The 19859-nt window shown below is 40.0% G+C and overlaps 1 protein-coding gene across 1 annotated transcript in view; it reads left to right on the top strand.

The window, feature by feature from the left end:
* Nucleotides 1–19859, top strand: part of jph1a (junctophilin 1a) — a 59546-nt gene that overhangs the window by 28346 nt on the left and 11341 nt on the right. The window contains exon 4 of the mRNA XM_012857367.3: nt 9589–9707. Within this exon, the coding sequence (XP_012712821.2) occupies nt 9589–9707 (119 nt within the window). The remainder of the gene's footprint in view (nt 1–9588; nt 9708–19859) is intronic.

Genomic DNA, 19859 nt, shown 5'->3' with positions numbered 1-19859 from the left:
AAAGCAATTAAAAAAACTGTTTGAACAAAATGCAGGAAAATGTAATCAAAATAAAATACAGGACGATGGAAACTAAAAGCAAATATTAAAAACAATTAGACTACAAACATAAACTAATGATGTTTCATTTAACAGTTTAACCAGAACAAAGGCAATCCTAAACAAATATTGTAATTTTTTTTTACTTTATTTAAAAGAACTCACACTTTCAGCACTTTTACAGTCTTTTGGAAGTTTGTTCGAGATCAGTGGAGCATAGGAACTAAATGCTGGTTCTCCGTGTTTGATTCTGGTTCTGGGTATCCAGAGTAGACTTGAATCAGAAGACCTTAGTGGTCTAGGACGTTGATACACTGACAGCAAATCTGTCATGTATTTATGTGCTAATCCATTCAGTGGTTTATAGACTAACAGAAGTATTTAAAGTAAATTCTCTGAGATACAGGGAGCCAGTATAACGTCTTCAGAGCTGGGCTACTTTCTTAGTCTTAGTGAGGATGCGAGCAACAGCGTTCTGGATCAGCTGCAGCTGCCTGATCAACTTTTTAGGCAGACCTGTAAGGACACCGTTGCAGTAATTGATTTGAATAAAAATCTAAAAATCAATGCATGAATGAGTTTCTCAAGATCCTACTGAGACATTAGTCCTTTAATCCTGGAAATGGTTTTTCAGATGATAGAAGGCCGCCTTGGTAACTCTCTTTATGTGTCTCTGAAGGTTCAGCTCTGAGTCCATCATGACACCGAGATTTCAGCTCTGATCTGTGGTTTTGGGCTGTAGTAACTGAAGCTGTGTGTCAGCTCTTGATCAATTCCTCCTTTGACCCGAAAATGATTACTTCAGTATTGTTTTTATTCAGCTGAAGAAAATTATGGCACATCCACGTATTGATCAGTCCCGTGCATTTAGCCAATGCTTTAACAGGTTTATGGTAACCTGGTGACATTGTAATGTATAGCTGTGCGTCGTCCGCATAGTTATGGAAACTGATCTTTTGGGTTTTTATAATCTGAATTAAGGGGAGCATGTAGATATTCGATAGGAGGGGCCCCAAGAACCTTGAGGGACCCCAGATGTAATTTTTGTAGCCTGTGATTTAAAGCTACCTACTGACATAAAAGTCCCTGTTCTTCAAGTGAGATTTAAACCAGCCAAGTGCTGTGCCAGAACTTCCGCATCAGTTTTCCAGACGCACTAATAAAATTAAGTGATCACCAGCATCAAATGCTGCACTGAGGTCCAATAATACCAGCACTGTGATTCTTCCACAGTCTGTACTAATACAGATGTCACTGACACCTTCATTAGGGCTGTCTCAGTACTGTGGTGGGCACAGAAACCTGACTGGAAAGCATCAAAGCGGCTGGTCACTGTTAAAAAAGTATTTAAATGTTTAAACACAGCTTTTTCAATAAGCTTACTGATGAAGGGGAGGTATGAGATGGGCCTGTAGTTCTCCAGTAGCAACTTGTCCAAAGAGTCCTTTTTCAACAATGGTTTAATAATTGCCGTTGTTAAGGCCTGGAGGAAAACACCTGATGAAAGAGATGTGTTTGTTATTTGAATCAAATCAGATGCTATGACGGGCAAAACATTCTTAAGGAAACCTGTGGGTAAATCATCAAAACAGCAGGAGAAGGAACCTAGCTGATGTAAAGGTATTACAGGTTTGTTATAGATCAATTTGTGAATAAACATACTCGTAAAGATGAAGGACCCTAGAAAACAGGCCAGGTTAAAAGTGATGGAGAAATTTATGGCATGGTTCCATTATAAAGTAAGTCCCAAGCTTTGCAAATCTTACAGAGCTCTGTCCGATCTATTATTAAAAAATTAAGAGTATGACATAACTCCAAACATATTAAGAGATGGCCATTCACCTGAATAATATTTTCATAAATCTTGTCTGTGCGGAGGATTGGCAAATGCTGTATGCAACAAAAAGCAAACTTGTGGGAAAACGGTGGTCTGATCTGATGAGACCAAAATGGACAAGAAAACCTGCAGACACAGAAAACAGAGCAAGCCTGGAAGACAACCTGTTAGAGGCTGCAAAAGACTTGAAAGTGGGCTGAGATCTACCATCCAGTAGGATTACAGCTCTAAACAGAAAGATCTACAGTCAAATGGTATAGATCAAAGCATATTCCAATGTTAGAATGGCCTATTCAAAGTCCATACCCAAATGTAAAATGAGGTAGAATAGAATACAATTACAGTATATAAGTATAGAAGTATTAACTTGGGTGGGGTGAAAATGCCGGTCATAGATACACATTTCACTCTCTTCTGATTTTTATTTGTTAAAAGAACAAATAAATCCACATATTGTTTCTTATTCCTGCTTTACAATCATGCACTTGTTTTGTGCTATCACTTTAAAACAGAAAAAAATTGACAAAATTATAAAAATTTCAAAAAGATTGAATATCTTTGCAAGGCACTGTACCATTTTGCTGCATTTCTATTGTAATAAAGGCTCTAATAAAGGCCTGACTGTAGCATAAAAGCTAAAAACGCAACAGCAACAATAGCCTCACTAACCACTGAATACAACATAATGCAAAATCAAAGATCTTTCCTGAATAATCGGTTCTACTGCTGAACGTTTCACCAGAATTTTAGATAGCTTATTGCCTGCCTTTGCGTTAAATTTATGGGCTGCTTGCACTTAACTTCAACACATGAAGCACCATCTGATAAAGATCACATTTATTGAAGAAGAGGGTATAGCAGCATTAAGCATACTAAGCATAGTTAGTATGCTTATTTTCCACAGAGAAAGATTTGTTAGTCAGTTTATCCTATATTTTGGACACAGTGATCCTCACACTTTCCTTAAACGAGGCCTCGGGCTAAATGCTGATGGTTGGCATAAAATTTAGGATTAAAAGTGAGAGCTTCTTTTCATTGAACCCTACATCTGATCAATTAGTTTACTTTTTAGTGTGTTTCTCTCTACTTTTCTAGCTCATGACTACGAAGCTCCTTAAATGATGCACATGTTTCGATTCATTCAAATGCATGTACCTATTATTAGCTAACCTTGGATTTAGGCTAACCTTGGATTTTTGACATAAATGCACCTTTAAGTCTTCTCATCTTCAATAGGAATTAGCTTTTGGGTACAGCACAGGGGAAAAATGGCCATTTAACACTAAACCAATCATTTTAAAAAAAAAAAATTAAAAAAAGAGCTCAAGTAGCAGTTTTTGCTGGGCATGAACACGGGCCAACATTTCAGTCATACAGCCCAGCAGCTCTCTCTCTCCTGCATAAATTTGGCTTATCTCTCAACAGCAGCCACTCTGTCTTCTGTTTAAAACCTAATTTTCTCTAGCCTCCACCCCCCAACCTTTTACTGCCACCGGTAATGTGAGCCCATAGCGTAGCTCACAAAATAATTCCTCAATAACTTCAGCCTGGTTTTTAGCTAACCGCTAATGGTGTTAGACATGCTTGAGTAGTCCTGAATTAGCAACATCCATGAATTCAAATAGTGGGCCTGTTTGACTATATGTGTCAGGACAGCTAAGTGCTAATTTGTGCTGACTATCTGTCCTGATACTACTTGGTGCCTGGGAAATTATTTTTGGTCACATCCATACAGCTTTGAGATTCTAATAAAGGCTAATCTCCCTCTGTGGCTGAATTTGTCAAGTAAGACCATGAGCATAATTTGACAAATGAAATAAAATGGGTGCTAAATGAGAAATGTTGTTTTAGTATCTGACTGAAACTGTCGGCCCTCGTCTTTTAATTATAGCAACTGTTTACTGTACTAGCCGGCATTCCAGTTGGCAAACTGGGGAAGAGGAATGGCTCATCTGATGGATGGTGTATGTGAAGAAGGGGTGAAAAAAGCTTTAAAACTGTCAGCAGTAACAGAAATTTCTCAAACAGGCCATATCCTGAGGCTTGATGGACTGAAGCCTCTACTTAAAACGTTTATGAACACAGATTAAAAAAAAAAAACAAAAAAACAACAACACCCAAACGTAAAATACTTGCTTACTGCATTCAGATGGAGGTATGACAACTCATAAGTGGAGAGCACAGAGCTGCATGGGGACTGGGGTTTGAAATTCAACCCTACAGTAAAATTAGAGAGGCTGAGACGCATACCTCAGCTGTTCTGGGTGTCCGGGAGCATTCAGAGCAGTGATCTGTCTTGGTCTCATTCCCTTTCTAATTTAGTCATTCTCTTTTACTTCTTTTTCTGCTTATTCTGAGTGCCACCATGCAGACCTTTCTTTTTCACTGCGTACTCTGTCTAAACAAAGAAAGATGTTCCTAATAGAAACGGTCTCTAAGCGGCAAATTGAATGAAGGATCTACACAGTTGTTTGGTCTCTGGTTCACAAATGACCTGCACTGATCTTTGTCAAACTGAGCCTCGCTTCCAAGCTTGATGCTTCAAAGCTTTTGCTACTGTCTCAACACTGTCCAGATTGTTTTGCATGTGTGTTATTTTGCAGGTTCAAAAACTTTGATTTGCTTGGACTCAAGCCCAGACCAGAGTGCTTGCAAAGTCCAAAGCTAAACCGGTGCGTTACTTTATATTCAAAGGCAGGAGGCCTTCTACTCGTGAGGCCGCTGACTGTTTGACAAGTTATAGAACCTGAAACTGTTCTATAACGAGAGAGCTTGCATTTTGATATGGGTCAGAAATATGCTTTGCATTTCTGATCAGCATAAAATGTTTTCACCATCATGTTTGCTTTGGCTCTGTCTTAAGCTGGTAATATATACTATGCACAGGTATTTCAATGATACAAACCAAATTCATACCCTGCAACTTGTCCTTTGATGGATTTTGTCAGATTTATCAGCATATTTAATATTTAGCACTTTTTGACAAAATAAAACTTCCGTTCTTCATTCAAAAGGGGGAAATAATCAGCGACTGCCACCTCTTTTTTTCATTTCTACTGTGCTTAAAGAAAACATGAAAACATCAAAAAACATCAAAAGTGTATGCAGGTCATCTGCATTGTCAGCATCATCTTGAGGGAATAGAAATGTCCATATTTTGATTATTTATTACAAGGGTACCACCGATTTCTGGGTTGGTGACTGGAACCAGGGGATGTTTAGTTTGGTTTGCATTTACCCTTTAATGCCATCCAAGACTTGATAATGAGATTAAAGTGTGGCCTTATGATTGTAACATTGTTAGGTGAGGAATGCTTCATGCTAAGTGAGCATTACTTTGAACTAGCAATGACATTCCTCCTATCTTTGTATCTATATCTTATAGATCCACGCTAATCCCATATTAACATCGAGGTAGATCATATAGATATAGATGTAAGAAGATACCAAAGAAAGTACAATTTTCTTATTGAGGTCTGTCTATGTATTTTTTTTTTCATTTTACCTCTTAAACAAGTTTGATCAGGCACTTTCACACTTTTTTGGCCCACTTTCAATGAGCCCGTGTTAATTTCTTTCATTAGTCTGCTCTCTTTGGGCAGGTGTGAAGGCTCATTCAAATTCTGTCACAGTGTAAACATGTTCAACATACCGGATAGCTCACGGCATTTCCTGCTGCTCATGCTGGGCAGCGTCTTGTGAAAAAAGCATTTAGAATAGAAAATTGAGTAGAACAGCAAAGTAAGAGCCGAAACCTGAACTCTTGGTGGATGGGCCTATTCTTCTTCATGCTTTTTTCCTTCTGATTGGTCTTAGTTTCAAGCAATATCTCTCCACCCCAGAGTGCAGAGTGAAGGTGAACCAAACAAAATGAAGGTGTGAAATTTTTCCCCACTTCCACTCAATCTAAAAAAGGGCCCCAGAGTATCCTGGTGTGAAAATCTCCATATTGGATTCATTAATTGTTACGATTATGAAACGTTTTGTAATTTGACATGCAGTTAGTTGCAATCAAAATAATAAGTTACAATTCTAACATGTGTCTAATTTCTTCCAAATAGTATGTCCAAAACTGCAGATACATTTTACGATTAATTACATTTTGATTACGGTTTGCAGAATAATTTAAAAAAAATATTTCCTTTGGATGTGGTGAACATTTATGTTTTATATATGTTGTGTTTTGAGATAAAACAAAGTTATGTAAGCTTTACAGTTTTTCATTGTAAACATTTTTATAGTACAGTTCAATTTTTCAACAAGGAATAGGCTATGAAACAGCATGATTGCCAGCCATTCAGAGCTACTACTGCCATGTCTCTGAGGAAGGAGTGCAGGAAAAAATGTCTTCAAAATAAAAGCCCACAGATTTCAAAAGGTATGACCTTGGACAAAAACAAAAACGTATTTGCATCAGTGAGTCATTGTAGTTACAGGTATTATGAACGGTCATCACTGTGACCATTTCCAATTAAAAAAATAAAATATAGGGTTGCAGAGAAAAAGCAAAAACAGCCAGAATAAGAAGAAATGGGTCAGAGCCTTAAGAAAATACAATCGCAAATGGTAATGGGCATAGAAAAGTTCTTCTTTATCTGTTGCTCACAGGAATTTCCACAAATCACAATACCAATAGTAACCAAAATGCAACGCATGTTGTTTTATTTCTCTCAACATTCTCATATGTGACGCATGCCGAGAACAAAACCAGCCATTGCTTTCATCTCTATCTTGCACGAGCCTGTATTTTCTCACCTTTTGATTCACCCCCTCTTGTCCCAGTGCTCTATCACACCTCCACTCCCATCATTTTCTGCCTGTCACCTCCCACCAGCAGACATCCTGTCTGGGAACAGTCTGCATCACTTCTTCGGTCTGTCCGTGACTTCACTGTGCTCAGACCCATTGGGCTGTGGGCATCCATGGCCATCGGTGCACACAGCCAAGCCTTTACACAGCAATTAAAAGAGCAACTGGGTCACATAGGTTCCTTCGGAAACGTGTTTGACAACTGAAGGTCTGCGACCTGCAGGTCAGTGTTGTGATGTAAACTTTGAAGCCAGTTCTAACTGTTCGTCCATAAGATTATGAAGCTGTATACTGTGTCGGCAAATAGCCAAACAAATAAAATTCCTGTAACTGATTTGGAACCATGTCAGACTCTGTGATACCATGGAAAAAAATTCATCAAACTCGAGCTCTTGTCTGCAGCAGCTCCATGGTTTCCAGACGTAAGCACGCCGCCTCAGTGTGTCTTTTGTCTGCGGGTTATGTCCCGACTTATTTCGGGCTCGGTTGCAGCTCCTCATGCATTTTAATAATTCACCGTCCAGCATGTCCCAAACAAGACAGCCCAAAGCCCAAGGACAAGAGGAGTATTTTGAAGTGGAAGAGTCCGCCTGATGGAAAAAGGGGGGGGTGTTTCTCGCTTGCAGACGGATAAGGACAGGCGTCAATAGCTGGATGAAGGATTGAAAAAAGAAAGAGGGAGCATTGATTGAAAGAGAGACAGGATAGAGGAGGGAAGGGGGGAGAGGAAGATGGATGAGCGGGGTTAATCAGGGCAGCTCGCACAGCTGTCAATACTTACAGTGATGCTGGAACTTTGCAGCTGCATCCCGTCATTCCTTGTTGCACATTCGTGGAATATCATAGCAATCTTGTAAATTTCCGATTGTGTCCGAACTCTTGTTTTATTACGTTGTTTTTCACACTTTTTAATGAAACTCAGAGGGACATATCTTCACTGGGCTATATGTAGGCTACAAGTATATTCTTAATTATTATTTGCTCCTTGAAGTTGTGTTAACTTTATTCAAACGTTTTATTGTTTGTAATTGTATCTAAACTGTTTATGTGATGCTGCCTTGTCCAGGACCCTCTTGTAAAAACAGGACTTTAAAACTCATTTAATGTTTAATGCCAAATTATAGGAGAAAATTGGGTTCCTGCTTTGCTAGCATGTGCATTTGCAATTTGCAGAGTCCCAAGGAATTTTTTGTTTTTGTTTTATCATACCACTCTATTACAATACATATCAGTCCTTATGCTAATATTAATAAATCAAGCTTTGCTCTTGAGCTAAATCTATGCAGCTACACAGAATTAGGACTCTGATGTAGACAGTTTCTGCCCACTTGGTCACTGCCAACTCATACCCACAGTTCATAACCTCGCATTGCCTTTTTGTCCAAAGCGGCATTCTTAACTTTTTTTACACCTGTACATATATCTACACACACACACACACACACACACACACAGATAGATAGATAGATAGATAGATAGATAGATAGATAGATAGATAGATAGATAGATAGATAGATAGATAGATAGATAGATAGATAGATAGATAGATAGATAGATAGATAGATAGATAGATAGATAGATAGATAGATAGAGACTTGATACAGACTCGAGTTTTGGAAAATTATGAACAGTCTTTATCTCATCTCATGTAATCCGTGATAAAAGTAAAAGCCAATGATTTAAAGCAATTTATTTCAGGGTTTGTGGCATGCTATCTTTATGGTTACATGATGACAGAAAGACTCTTGATTCTTTTTTTAAATGCCATAGCTACAGATGTGCCACATTTGGCCTTAGGAATAAACAATCCATGATTTGAATTAATAACCTACAGCAATGCAGGGTTCTTGGAAGCCTTGATAGAAGGCATCCCATGAAAATGTTTAGTTCAGCCAGAAAAGACCCTCAGAGACTCGAGGGTTGACTTGGACCTTCTAAAAAAAACAAAAAACATCTAAACGTCTTTAATCTGACAGACGTGCTGATGGTCAGAAAATCCCGTTTCCTTATAGTTGATTGGGCAGATGATAGAAAATTGCATTATTGATAATCAAAACAGTAAGGGGACGTCCCTAAGCTGGGTACGAATTCATACGTTGTCAGGCTAACATGTATCATGGTGGAAGGGTCATTTTCAGACCCTAAAAAGTTAGTTACGAAACAGCAAAAAAAGTTAGTGTGAAAATGGTGACCATCAACCAATGTAAACAATGTTTTATTATTATTATTATTTATTAAACTGGGGCCTTTTGGGGCACACAAGGTCACCTTACAAAAATAAGAGCAATACAAATTTTAAATAGAAAGCAAAAATAGAAAACAAGAGTGTCAAATGACAGGATGCTTTGCTGATTTTTTGTTTTGCTTTGTTTCATGCGCACATTTGTTTTTTTATGATTCAGAAATCATTTATTAATATATTTAGTTGTTTTTCTGCTTCTTCAGTCCTTCCATAGTTCTGTAATAGATTATAATTTCATCCGTGCACTCTGTGTGTTTACCTGTGTGTTTGCCTGCCCTCTCTGGGACCCTTTCTGGTGGCCGAGTGTAGTGCTCCAGAGTGCATTAAGCTCTTGCTGGGATATGGCTTTGTTCCATTTGGAAAATCAGGATTTGGATTTCAGATTGCAACACAAGTGAAAGTGTTACATTATCCAAGAGGGGCGGGCTGAGTTATACAGCTTAGTGTAGGGCGAGTAGAGAGTAAAGAAAGAAGAAAATGATAATAGAAGATAGCCTTTTGATCTAAACCTGGGTGCGTGCTAAGTAATTGTCAAAAAGTAGTAGAAAAGGGAAGAATGTGCCTTCATAAATGTGTCTGTGTGTTCCTTTTAGTGTATATAGTCTCCCTGTAATGTCTGTTTTCTGTTTTGTAATGTGGTTCTTCCTTGTGTTGTCTCCAGAACGGCCCACGCCAGGACAAAAAGCGAGGCTGCAGAACAGGCCTCCATCTCTGCCGTGCATGAATCGGAAATCGCCAGAGCGGTCGCCAGGGAGCTCTCTCCCAACTTTTACCAGCCAGGTAACAATTCAGAACAATTCTTCATGCACAATACATGTCTGTGTATCAGAGGTGTAACGATGCTTTTAATTCTCAAGACAAAACAATACACCTTATCGGGTTCACAAGGATCAGCCCAGATTTTAGAAACATTTCTTCTGAAACCATCACTTTTTTTCTTTCGTTGGTGTTGGAGTAAATACTTAGCTAATCACAAAATGTGCCTAAATGAGTCTGTAAACAGAGTATTTTGGGTCAAAGTGACCACTCTGTACCTAAATCTAAGGTGCTCCGAGAGCTGGGAAAAAAAGCATTGAAAATGCTGTTTTTTAGTGTTTCACAAATAAAGGTTTCGCAAATGTATGATTTTAAACAACCTTTGCTCAGTGAAGATTTACCAGGTCAGGGTTGAGGACGCAGGGATTTTAGATTTTAGGTAGTCCACTATAGTTTCAGAACCAGCTTTATTTGGCAGCAATGTGTACACATATGAGGAATTTGACTCTGTATCGTACAATAGTCACAATGTGCTTACTTATACAATAATACAATACCACAATAAAGCAATAATAATAATCAAACACAGTGTGTATTATAGAACACACATATGAACCCACTATAAACAAGTGGGGAAATTGAGACAATAGCACAATGAGCAAAGTGCAAAGGATGCAGGAGTAAATATGATTTCCATTGTTGTTATCATCATATACATGTTGGAGGTGCAAACGTCATAAAGTCTACCTATGTGCTGTTCTGGCTGCACAATAGAGCCAGCTAATCAACCTCCCATCTGTCTCATCATCAGCAAACTTCAGGAGGTTGACAGATGGATCTCCTGAGGTGCAGTCATTTGTGTAGAGACAGAAGATAAGTGGGGAGAGCACACACCCTGGGGGGGCGCCAGTGCTAATATTCTGTGTGCCGATGCTAAGTTCCCCAGCCTAACCTAGTGACTCCTGTTAGTCAGGAAGTTTGTGATCCACTAACAGGTGGAGGCTGGCACAGTGAGCTGGGTGAGTTTGGTGCTGAGGATTTCCAGGATGATGGTGTTAAACGCTGAGCTGAAGTCCATGAACAGGATCCTTGCATATATCCCTGGAACTTCGAGGTGTTGTAGATCGGGGTGGATGTAGTGCAGTCCCAAGTTAACTCCATCATCCACTGACCTGTTTGCCCTGTAGGCAAACTGCAGGAGGTCCAAGAAGGGTCCTGTGATGTCCTTTACATACACTAACACCAGTCTTCGAAGCATTGCATCCCTACAGATGTCAGGGCGACGGTTCTGTAATTATTTATTCCATGGAGGACTTTTTGGGGACCGAGATTATTGTAGGGCATTGAAGAACTTCACACAGCTCCAGTGATCTGTGTAAAAATGGGGGCCAGCTGGTCAGCGTAGATTTCCAGGCAGGATGGCGACACACCATCAGGGCCAGGAGCCTTCCTGCTCTTCTGCCTCTGGAAAAGGCAGAAGAGCAGCTGGGGGAGGGACTGTTGAGGACATTTATGGAGAATCAGATAAGTGAATTTGGGCTTTTCAAAACTTCAATAGAAACCATTCAACTCATCAGTCTGTTGTTGGGGTTTTGCGCTAACTTCGCTATCATTAGCAGCTAATGGTTAGCCATCCGCTGTGTTGTTTCTGTGCTTAAAAACAATTACTATTTTTTTTCTAATGCTGACATAAGAACCGAATTGATTTAGAAGTGGTGGAGGTTCATGCTTATATGTTTCAGATAGTAGATTTTTTTTTTTGACAAACACTACTTGATTAAATACAAAATGTTATTTTCAATTAATAATTTCAATTATTAAGGGATTGAAGGCTCTCCAAACAAGCCTGGTTTGCAAAGTCTTTGCACATAAACCTAATGGTGATATTTGAGCCATTCAGAAGTGGACTTCTTGGTGTGCTTTGGATCAATCCTTGCTGTATAGCCCAGGTGTGTTTGAGCTCCATTGAACTGCCGGCTGGACATTCTTCTTCAGGATTTTTTGGTGAACAGCAGAATCCATTGTCCCGTTTATTACGGCTATTCGTCCAGGTCTTGAGGCAGCAATGCTTTTTAGTGTGATGTTGTTGTTTTTTTGAGTTGCTGTATTAGTTTTATGCCAGACGCACACTTTCCAGTGTGGCTTCCAAACTTTTTGTACTTCTGGTCAGCCTTGCAGTTCTTTTTCCAAAAAGTTTCACTTTTGTCTCGTCACTCCACAGTATATTGTCAAGACATGTTATGGGTAATGTGAGACAGACCTTTGTGGTATTTTTGTCGGCAGTTGTTTTGGCCTTGGAACAACATTCCCATGGATGCCATTTTTGCCCGGTCTCTTTCCTAATGTAGAACCTCTAACAAATGACTGAGGCAAATAAGGCCTGCAACGCGTTAAATGTAGTTCTGGGTTCTTTTGTGGTTAGCCGTCAATGAGCTCTTGAAGTGAACACGTTGATGGTGGGACATTCACTCCTGGAAAGCTTCACCAACATTCCATATTTTCACTATTTGTGGGTAATTGTTCTCACGATGGTTTTCTGGAGTCCGGAACGGTTAGAAATACCTTTGTAACCCTGACCAGGCTTATGTCAATGTCTTGTTTCTCATCTGCTCTTATAATTCTTTAGAACAAGGCGTGATGTGTTGATTTATTTTAGATCTTTTAGCGCACTTTGTCTTGTCACATGGGTTCTATTTACGGGATTTCTACATGTCTGGTACTGGCCAGATCTGGCTGTTCCTGGTGAATTGAACTTAGTTTACAGTTCATGGCTTAACAAGAGGGGTAATTACTTTTTTGCGTATGCCTGGTTGAAATGGATAGATTTTCCTCTTAATGAAAAAACAATTATTATGTGAAGACAGCTAGTCTTATTAAATCAGGTTATCTTTGTCTGATATTAAAATCTGTTTGATGATCTGAAACATTTTAGTATTACAAAAAGCGAACACATAATAAATCTGTAGGGCATAAAAACATGTTCACAGCACAGTAGCTTATACCAAAATTCTGAGACACACACTTCACCTCGTTGAGAAATTTAGCTGTTTATGCGATCTTGTGTAATAAGATCTCATTACACCATGTGCTCGATATGATGAACAACGGTCCTTGATTGTCCAATTACAATTCATAAATTTTTAACCACAAAGGGTGAGCATGAACAGATCAGGCTAGCATTTAGAAAGAAAGGCATGCTAAACAAAGCGGACATGGGTGATGTCCGCCATCCACACCCTTAAAATGCCTTACTGAAACAGTAGAACAGTAAAATAGCAATAAAGCGAAGCTGACTAAGTCCCAGTTGGTTGGAACGCCATGAGATACCATCTATCCAAACTCAAGCTGCAGGTGCACTGTGGGGTTTGGGAGGTCAGTGCCTTTGCTGAAATGCAATACTTTTCTTGCGGCTAAATTCGGCCCAGCATTTGCCTGGCCATGCACGCAGAAATGGTTTTAGACAAGGTTTTCAGTCATTTCAGACGTCGCAGAAGCACAGATGGGGTTGCAGTTAGTGGTGTTGCAGGGTTGCTGATGGTAACTTCCATCTATGAGCAATCGGGCCTAGCTCACACAATCCCTGTTTCTCTAAGCAACACATTTGTCCACAAAATTCATGTTTTGTGTGACTGGTTAACAAGTGGGAAGTTGATTTCTGTGCACTTCAGAGCTTTTCGCACTGACTTTTTGAGCTTGTTTTTTTGAGCTTCTGCTTGGTACACAAACAAAGAGAGATTAGTGTCCCGGCTGTGTGATTAAACAGTCGAGACACTGAAGACGATTTCTAGCACTACAATAAAGGCCTGTGTACGTAAACTAAAACAGACCACTGTATTCTGAATGGAAGCCTTTTCCCAGCTCTCAAAGGCTTGTTGTAATGGGAAAAAAACCATTAAGGTCAAAGAAAAATAAATGGATGGGAAAAAAAATTCTCTCTTGACTCTTTCTGGTTGACAGGAGTCTAAGCAGTGGTGGAAGTGGACCCCTTAAAAAAATGTCCTTCTACTTATCCCATGGGGTTCTCACTTTTCCTCTGCCTGACAGTTTAACAGGTGTACTGTCTTCAAAGCATAGGGTGTCAACTCAGCCCCATTTAGTCTTTTTACAAGGTAAGCTGAGTTTCACAAGGTATTGGCAAGCATATAATACTGCATAAATTGTCCGACAGGGGTCCTGTTTTTCAAAAAAGTTGTCATTCAGCTGAGGTCAGAGCTGGGTGGCCAATGGAAAGCCGTGTTACAAAACAGTACACTTTTCTCAGTTAACACATTTTCAGGACAGCAAGAGGTGCTTGGTTGATAATCTTGCGTTATTTAAAGAACACACCTTATAACATTTTCATGCCAGAAAACCTACAAATCTGTTTAATACTTACATGAATAGGTAATATTAAGCCTGGGTGTAAACCGTGTTTGCCTCCAGTGGTCACTTGGTAAGAGGTGGCGTACAGATTGGATGCCAGCGTACTTGAAGGCTCATACATAAGAAAATGTGTTGTTTTATAACTTTTTTACATTAATGTGCTCTCTGTTAGTAAACAACATCTGATGATGGCATTAAAAAATGAATCACTAACTACTTTCTACAAACAACCCCCCCCCCCCCACGCCCAGCTTGGCTTACGGCATTAATTATCTGCAGCGATGATGGTTTCCTTCTCGTCTTCTGTCTTTAAGCCACAAGAATGAAAGTGTGTTTAACATCAGCTGCCATCTGATGAATATCAATATTTTTTATTTCCCTCATCAATCACATGTGTAGCATGAATTTTATGTTTAAGACCCAATTGACTAACCTGACTCCGCCAGATGGATTTGCGCCGTATAACCTTCTGTTGAAGTAATTTTGGGAAGGGGCGAAAATACTGGTTAGCTGATTGGCCTATGTTGGTGATAGACGGGCCAAATAAACCAATCAGATCAACGAAGCATATGACGAACTAACAGCAAGGTTTCCCGCAGCGCTATCTTGGCGAGGCAGCCCCCTCGCCAAACTCATGCTACCGCCTCGCCAACATTCCAAAAAAAAATATAATAATAACTCGATATGCTTGCATGTTTATTTGACGTTAACACGCGGTGTTTTGTTGTTGCTTTTGCGCGTGCATATAGTGAATGGCAGGGATAAAACACGTGGATACGCCCCCCGCGCGCAAAACTTGTCGTCTCCCCACCCCCACACCCCCGCTCCGCGAGTCGGTCCGCGCAGCCGCCATGTTCTTTAGACTGGACTGTCGCGCTTCTCGTCGCGTCACACCTCAACCCGCCTCAAAGCCAACGCTGATTGGACGTTTGTTTGGTGAACGGCTCCAAATTTTCTTTAACGGAAAGTAGCCAGACTGATCTGCGAGTGAAACCTTGAAAGCTTGCGAGATCAGGATGGTCTCACGAGGCTACCAATTGACAGGCTGCCGTGGGAAAGTTAGCAGTTGACAGAATGTCCTTGGAACAATGTTTTGACAGCACTAGCAGCCTTGGCTCGCCACAGAGAGCCCCTTTTCGGTCCCTAAGTTGGTTGCTGGTCTTTTAAGTCTCCTACGGCTCTCAAGCAATGTTTCTCCTGAATTCACCCTCCTCACTTGACAAATATCCGTATAAATCATCAGCATATGATCTCACAATTAAGCTGGAGACTTGCCTGTCATTACTTCCTTTCTGGGGCTGCTGTTGTGTTTTACATTGTTGCATCATCCCTTTTTGGCAGCTTTATTGTATTACTGTTTTTTCACATGTATATCTAACCTAAAGACCTACTATAGCTTTACTCCACTCCAAATAAATTTGCCTAAAGGAGGCAGTGAAAGGCAGACAAAGGAACATGTGGGGCGCTGTGGTCTGGGGAACAAGAACAAAGCAAATCAAGTAACTGAATGCTAAGCTAATAAATTGCTAACCTGAAAAATCGCATAGCTCACTATTTCAGCTCCAAATCGCTATGGTGGCACCTTTGAGATGGAGTCGCTTTTACCCCCCACAGTGGTAGAGCTACGAATGTCAGTTTTTCTGGGTGACGTCAACGTATCTTTTGAGCCAATAGCAATACTGATTCAAAATTCAAATGCAGTACACTCATTAAACATGAGGAGGGCGCCACACTGATGGTTTTAGACACAAAAGCAGGAGTTCAATAAATGTGCTGTAAATTGTCAAAATAATGACCCTGGACTTGTGGACAGTATAAGACATCCATGTATACAGTTTATTAGCAAAAAAAAAAAAAAAAAGGAAGTGGATTTGGGGTTTCTTTAAAACAGAAACCAATATAAATGTTGTTGGCCAAAACACAATTGAAAAGGAAAAAGTAAAAAAAAAAAAATTGTAAAGCGACACACTCTGTTAATTTATTCAAACTGCTTGCATTATATGTTTGATGCTTAGGTTTCCCTTATTCTGTCTTAAAAATAGCTCAAATATTCAGAGAAGCACGGCCACACCTTTTTGTTAATTTCCATTTACCGTGTAAGATCAATGCTATCCTCGCCTCTTCCATTGGGTGGAATATATTTAGCCCTATGAGCAAGCAACTTCTGGGCCCTTGCCAAAAGCCACTACAAAATAGTAAGTGACATACAGATTGACAATGGGCTCCATTCAAGCATGTCGCTGTCCAAGCCACAGAAATGGGCAGCCAAGGCCACAGACATCCTGCAGCTTGTTTGTGTTGTGGAAAACAGTGGTCATGCCTGGCAGGCGGAGTGTTCTCCGAGTCCACCTGTGTGTGTGTGTGTCTGTGTGTGTGTTCGAACGCGCGTGCCCACGGAGAGTGTCCTTGCCTTATAAGTCAGATCATGAATGAGAGTGGCCGATGTCATAATAATCTACAGCGCAGGATGACATCTGAGCTGAAACATTTAAGCGTTCGGTTACGTTAGCTTGTCTGTTAAGTCCATCTGAAAGCCAAACAGGCACCTGCCAACAGCCAGGCTTATTCAACACACGTTAATTTGTTTTTTTAATTTGTAGGACTTAATGTTTTTTGCGGTATAAAGGGAGTTGGATTATCCAGATTAGTGGTTGATTTCTGGTTTGTCTCTGGGCTGGTTTTTCATGTTTAAATGTTGAGCAGTTTCCCATTATTACAGCTTCCTGAGGGCAAAATGTTGTGCAACTCACAGGCATATTTACTCACACAGAAGATGGAGGTATGTAGCGTTAAAAGAACTTCTGGGTTAATTCTATCAGAATAAACCTCCCTTTTCCGATGTAATCCGCTTTCCTTCCTAAATGTACACTTCTTCCTGGACTCATAGTTACAACTGTGGGTCCATCCCTCTTGTGGTTTGTAATTAGCATTTCGGACTCATAGCAGATTATCACTGAGATTGGGAGTATGTGCTTCAAAAGGAAAGAGATGGTCAAAGCAAATAGGATCCTGACCTTTATGATTGATTCACACACACAGCATCCTGGAGGGGGGGGCATCGGGGGTTTTCTAGGCGTGGCCTGTGGCATGACGTTAATTGGGCTATATTTGGTGCTGATGTGTGCACACAGAGGTCTAATGGAGACATAGTTGAAATCCTTTTGCACTGAGAGGACTTTGCTCCTGCACTCGCACAGCAGCTGTTCCTTCCTTCAGCCGCTCACCACAGATACGGCTGGGGGGGGGGGGGGGGGGTTCGAGAGGAGGGGAGGGCAAGAGGGATCCTGCTCCGCCCTATTTGCCCCAGTCAAGGTGCACTTGAACCAGGTGGAGTCATAAAAGCCAGGAGCTGTCAGGGCTAAAAGGCAGACACGAGCAGGTGTTGCTGTGTATTCATAGCAGCAGGTGGGGTATAAGCTTTCACTCAGTAGTTTTCCCTTAAGTTAAGCTAATGCAGGGGCTTCTTATGACTTTCAGAAAAGCAGGATATAAAGTGTTTTATTAAATAGCCTGCTTAACTATTTTTCATATATATTTCATCTTGCAAAATATCTTAACTCAGTTAAATCTGTTGAAATAACACCGCAACCTGTGATGTTGGGATTATTCAGTAATTCTCAGACACATTGGGCGACTGTGGCTTGATGGGTTGAGTAGTTGTCTTGCAATTGGAAGGTTGTGGGGTCAAGTCCAGCTTCCCCTTGTCACATGTTGATGTGCCCCTGGGCAAGGCACTTAACCTAAAGTTGCCTACCGAGTTGTGTATGAATGTGTGTGCGTTAATGAGTGCGATTAGGTGAAATTGGCTCTAGTGTACAGCTCTTTGAGTGGTCAGTATGACTGGAAAAAAGCTCTGTAAGTTCAGTCCATTTACTGTTTACAATCAGGAAAGCTCTTTCCCCAAAACTAACAATTTTAAAGTTCTTAAATTGCTTATAAAACAATTATTTCTTTCAGTTACTTTGGACAATAGGCAGTAAGTACTCAAATATAAATGCACTATACAGTAGCTCTGAAAAGTCTGTATTCCTCTATTAAAATGCCAGGTTCTTGTGATGTAAAACATTGGACAATCATTAGTTGTTTCCAAACTTTTCCCACATAAAATGTGAAATAATTATAAATCTTTTAGGAGAAAACATTGTGCACTAAAGGCCCCTTGGAGCCAGGCTTAAATTCACTGCGATGCTTCTAGCAGAAGCCTGATGGTTTTGGATCATAATTAACAGGCACCATATATTTCTAATCCACTGCAACAGAAACCCTAATTTCATCTAGAGAAAACCCCGGATCGTGATGCTGCGCCCACCATGTTTCCCTGAGGCGTCCTTTTGGTGATGTTCAGTGGGTATTTCTATCTAGATTACATTTTTGAGATTGCAAGCCAAAATTTGACTTGTGTTTCAACAGATCATACCACATTTTTCCACATGTTTTTTGATGATTTAAGCCAGCGCTGGATGTTTTCATCAAATGCAAACGCCTCGGTTTTACAGCCCAACTCCTTTGTCCAAACTTGAGGAAAACAGGAGAGAATTATCACAGGATCGAGCCTTTACTGATTGGGAATTCCTGCTCCTTCAATATTGCTATTGCCGTCTTAGCAGCCTCCCTGACCTGTTTCTGTTTCGCCATCCATTTTGGAAGAACTTCCCACATTTGCTCAAAGTATTGATGACTGTCTTTACCATAAAATTACATATGTTCATAAGACTGTGGATTGTTTTGTATTCTACTCCTGACCGACAATCAGTCAGTCAGTCAGTCAGTCAGTCAATCAATGGATCAATTAGTGGATATGAAGTTTTGACATTGTTTATCATTATCAAACTTTTTCACATTACAGAAAACAGGTAACAGGGATGTGCACACATTTGAGAGTCACACTAGATGTGTCTGTGAATGACTGGGAAGATGTGCCCTTGCAATTTGATAAAACAGTAGCAGATCCTTTTCCCCCCATCTGTCACTTTGAGTAGGAGGGTGTGGGAAACACCTAACTAGATGAAGTTGACTCATATTTCTTATAAATAGTATATAAGGTGCCTTATTCTCTTCTTAAACAAAGGTACAGGCATGCAGAAGTTAAATCCAACAGAGATCAACTAGTATAGCTTTTTACAGCCTTTTGGTAGTTTATCGCTCACTACTGGTAAAATGGTCTATTAAGTTGCTCTCAAACCCCAAGGTTTAAAAATCTTTGAACAAACGTACTACAGCATTCATCCATCAATCCCTTTTCTATACCTGCTTATCGGCAGTGTACACCCTGGACAGGTCCCCAGTCCATCACAGGGCTACTACAGTATATATTTTCCTAAATGTTTACAAATGGCAATAATTAAGTAACAAAATCTGTGCCACAACTTTTGAACCAGAGGCTCATGGGAGTTTCAAACCTTTTCAAACTTCCTGTAGAGGTTAGCTGTGCTGTTGTGTAAATGCAAGCAGGGAAATGTCAACCTTAAGTGAAGATTTGATTTTTAATGTGTTACCTTTTTTGTTTCTGTTCTAAATAATATCATCATTGGTAACAATATTTTTCTATAACTTTAGTTTTGAATAATAACGTTTTTTTTTTTTTGTTTGTTTTTCTCTGCTGCTTGTGAAACATTATTTGAAGTTGTTACGCCCTTAATCCACCACACGGAGTGACAGCAGTGTCAACAGGCCCCGTTTTCCTCTCTTGATGGTTCCATATTATTCAGGCTGCATCTCAAACTTTTGAATTATAGCTCCTAGCTCCTCTTCCTAGCTCCTGTTCCTTGACCTTTCATGAGGTTGACAATAAGAAATCTATCATGGAAAGGAAAG

This window comes from Fundulus heteroclitus, chromosome 21, assembly GCF_011125445.2.
Source record: "Fundulus heteroclitus isolate FHET01 chromosome 21, MU-UCD_Fhet_4.1, whole genome shotgun sequence".
In the NCBI taxonomy this organism is placed as follows: Eukaryota; Metazoa; Chordata; class Actinopteri; order Cyprinodontiformes; family Fundulidae; genus Fundulus; species Fundulus heteroclitus.
This window is presented reverse-complemented; position numbering and strand designations above follow the sequence as displayed.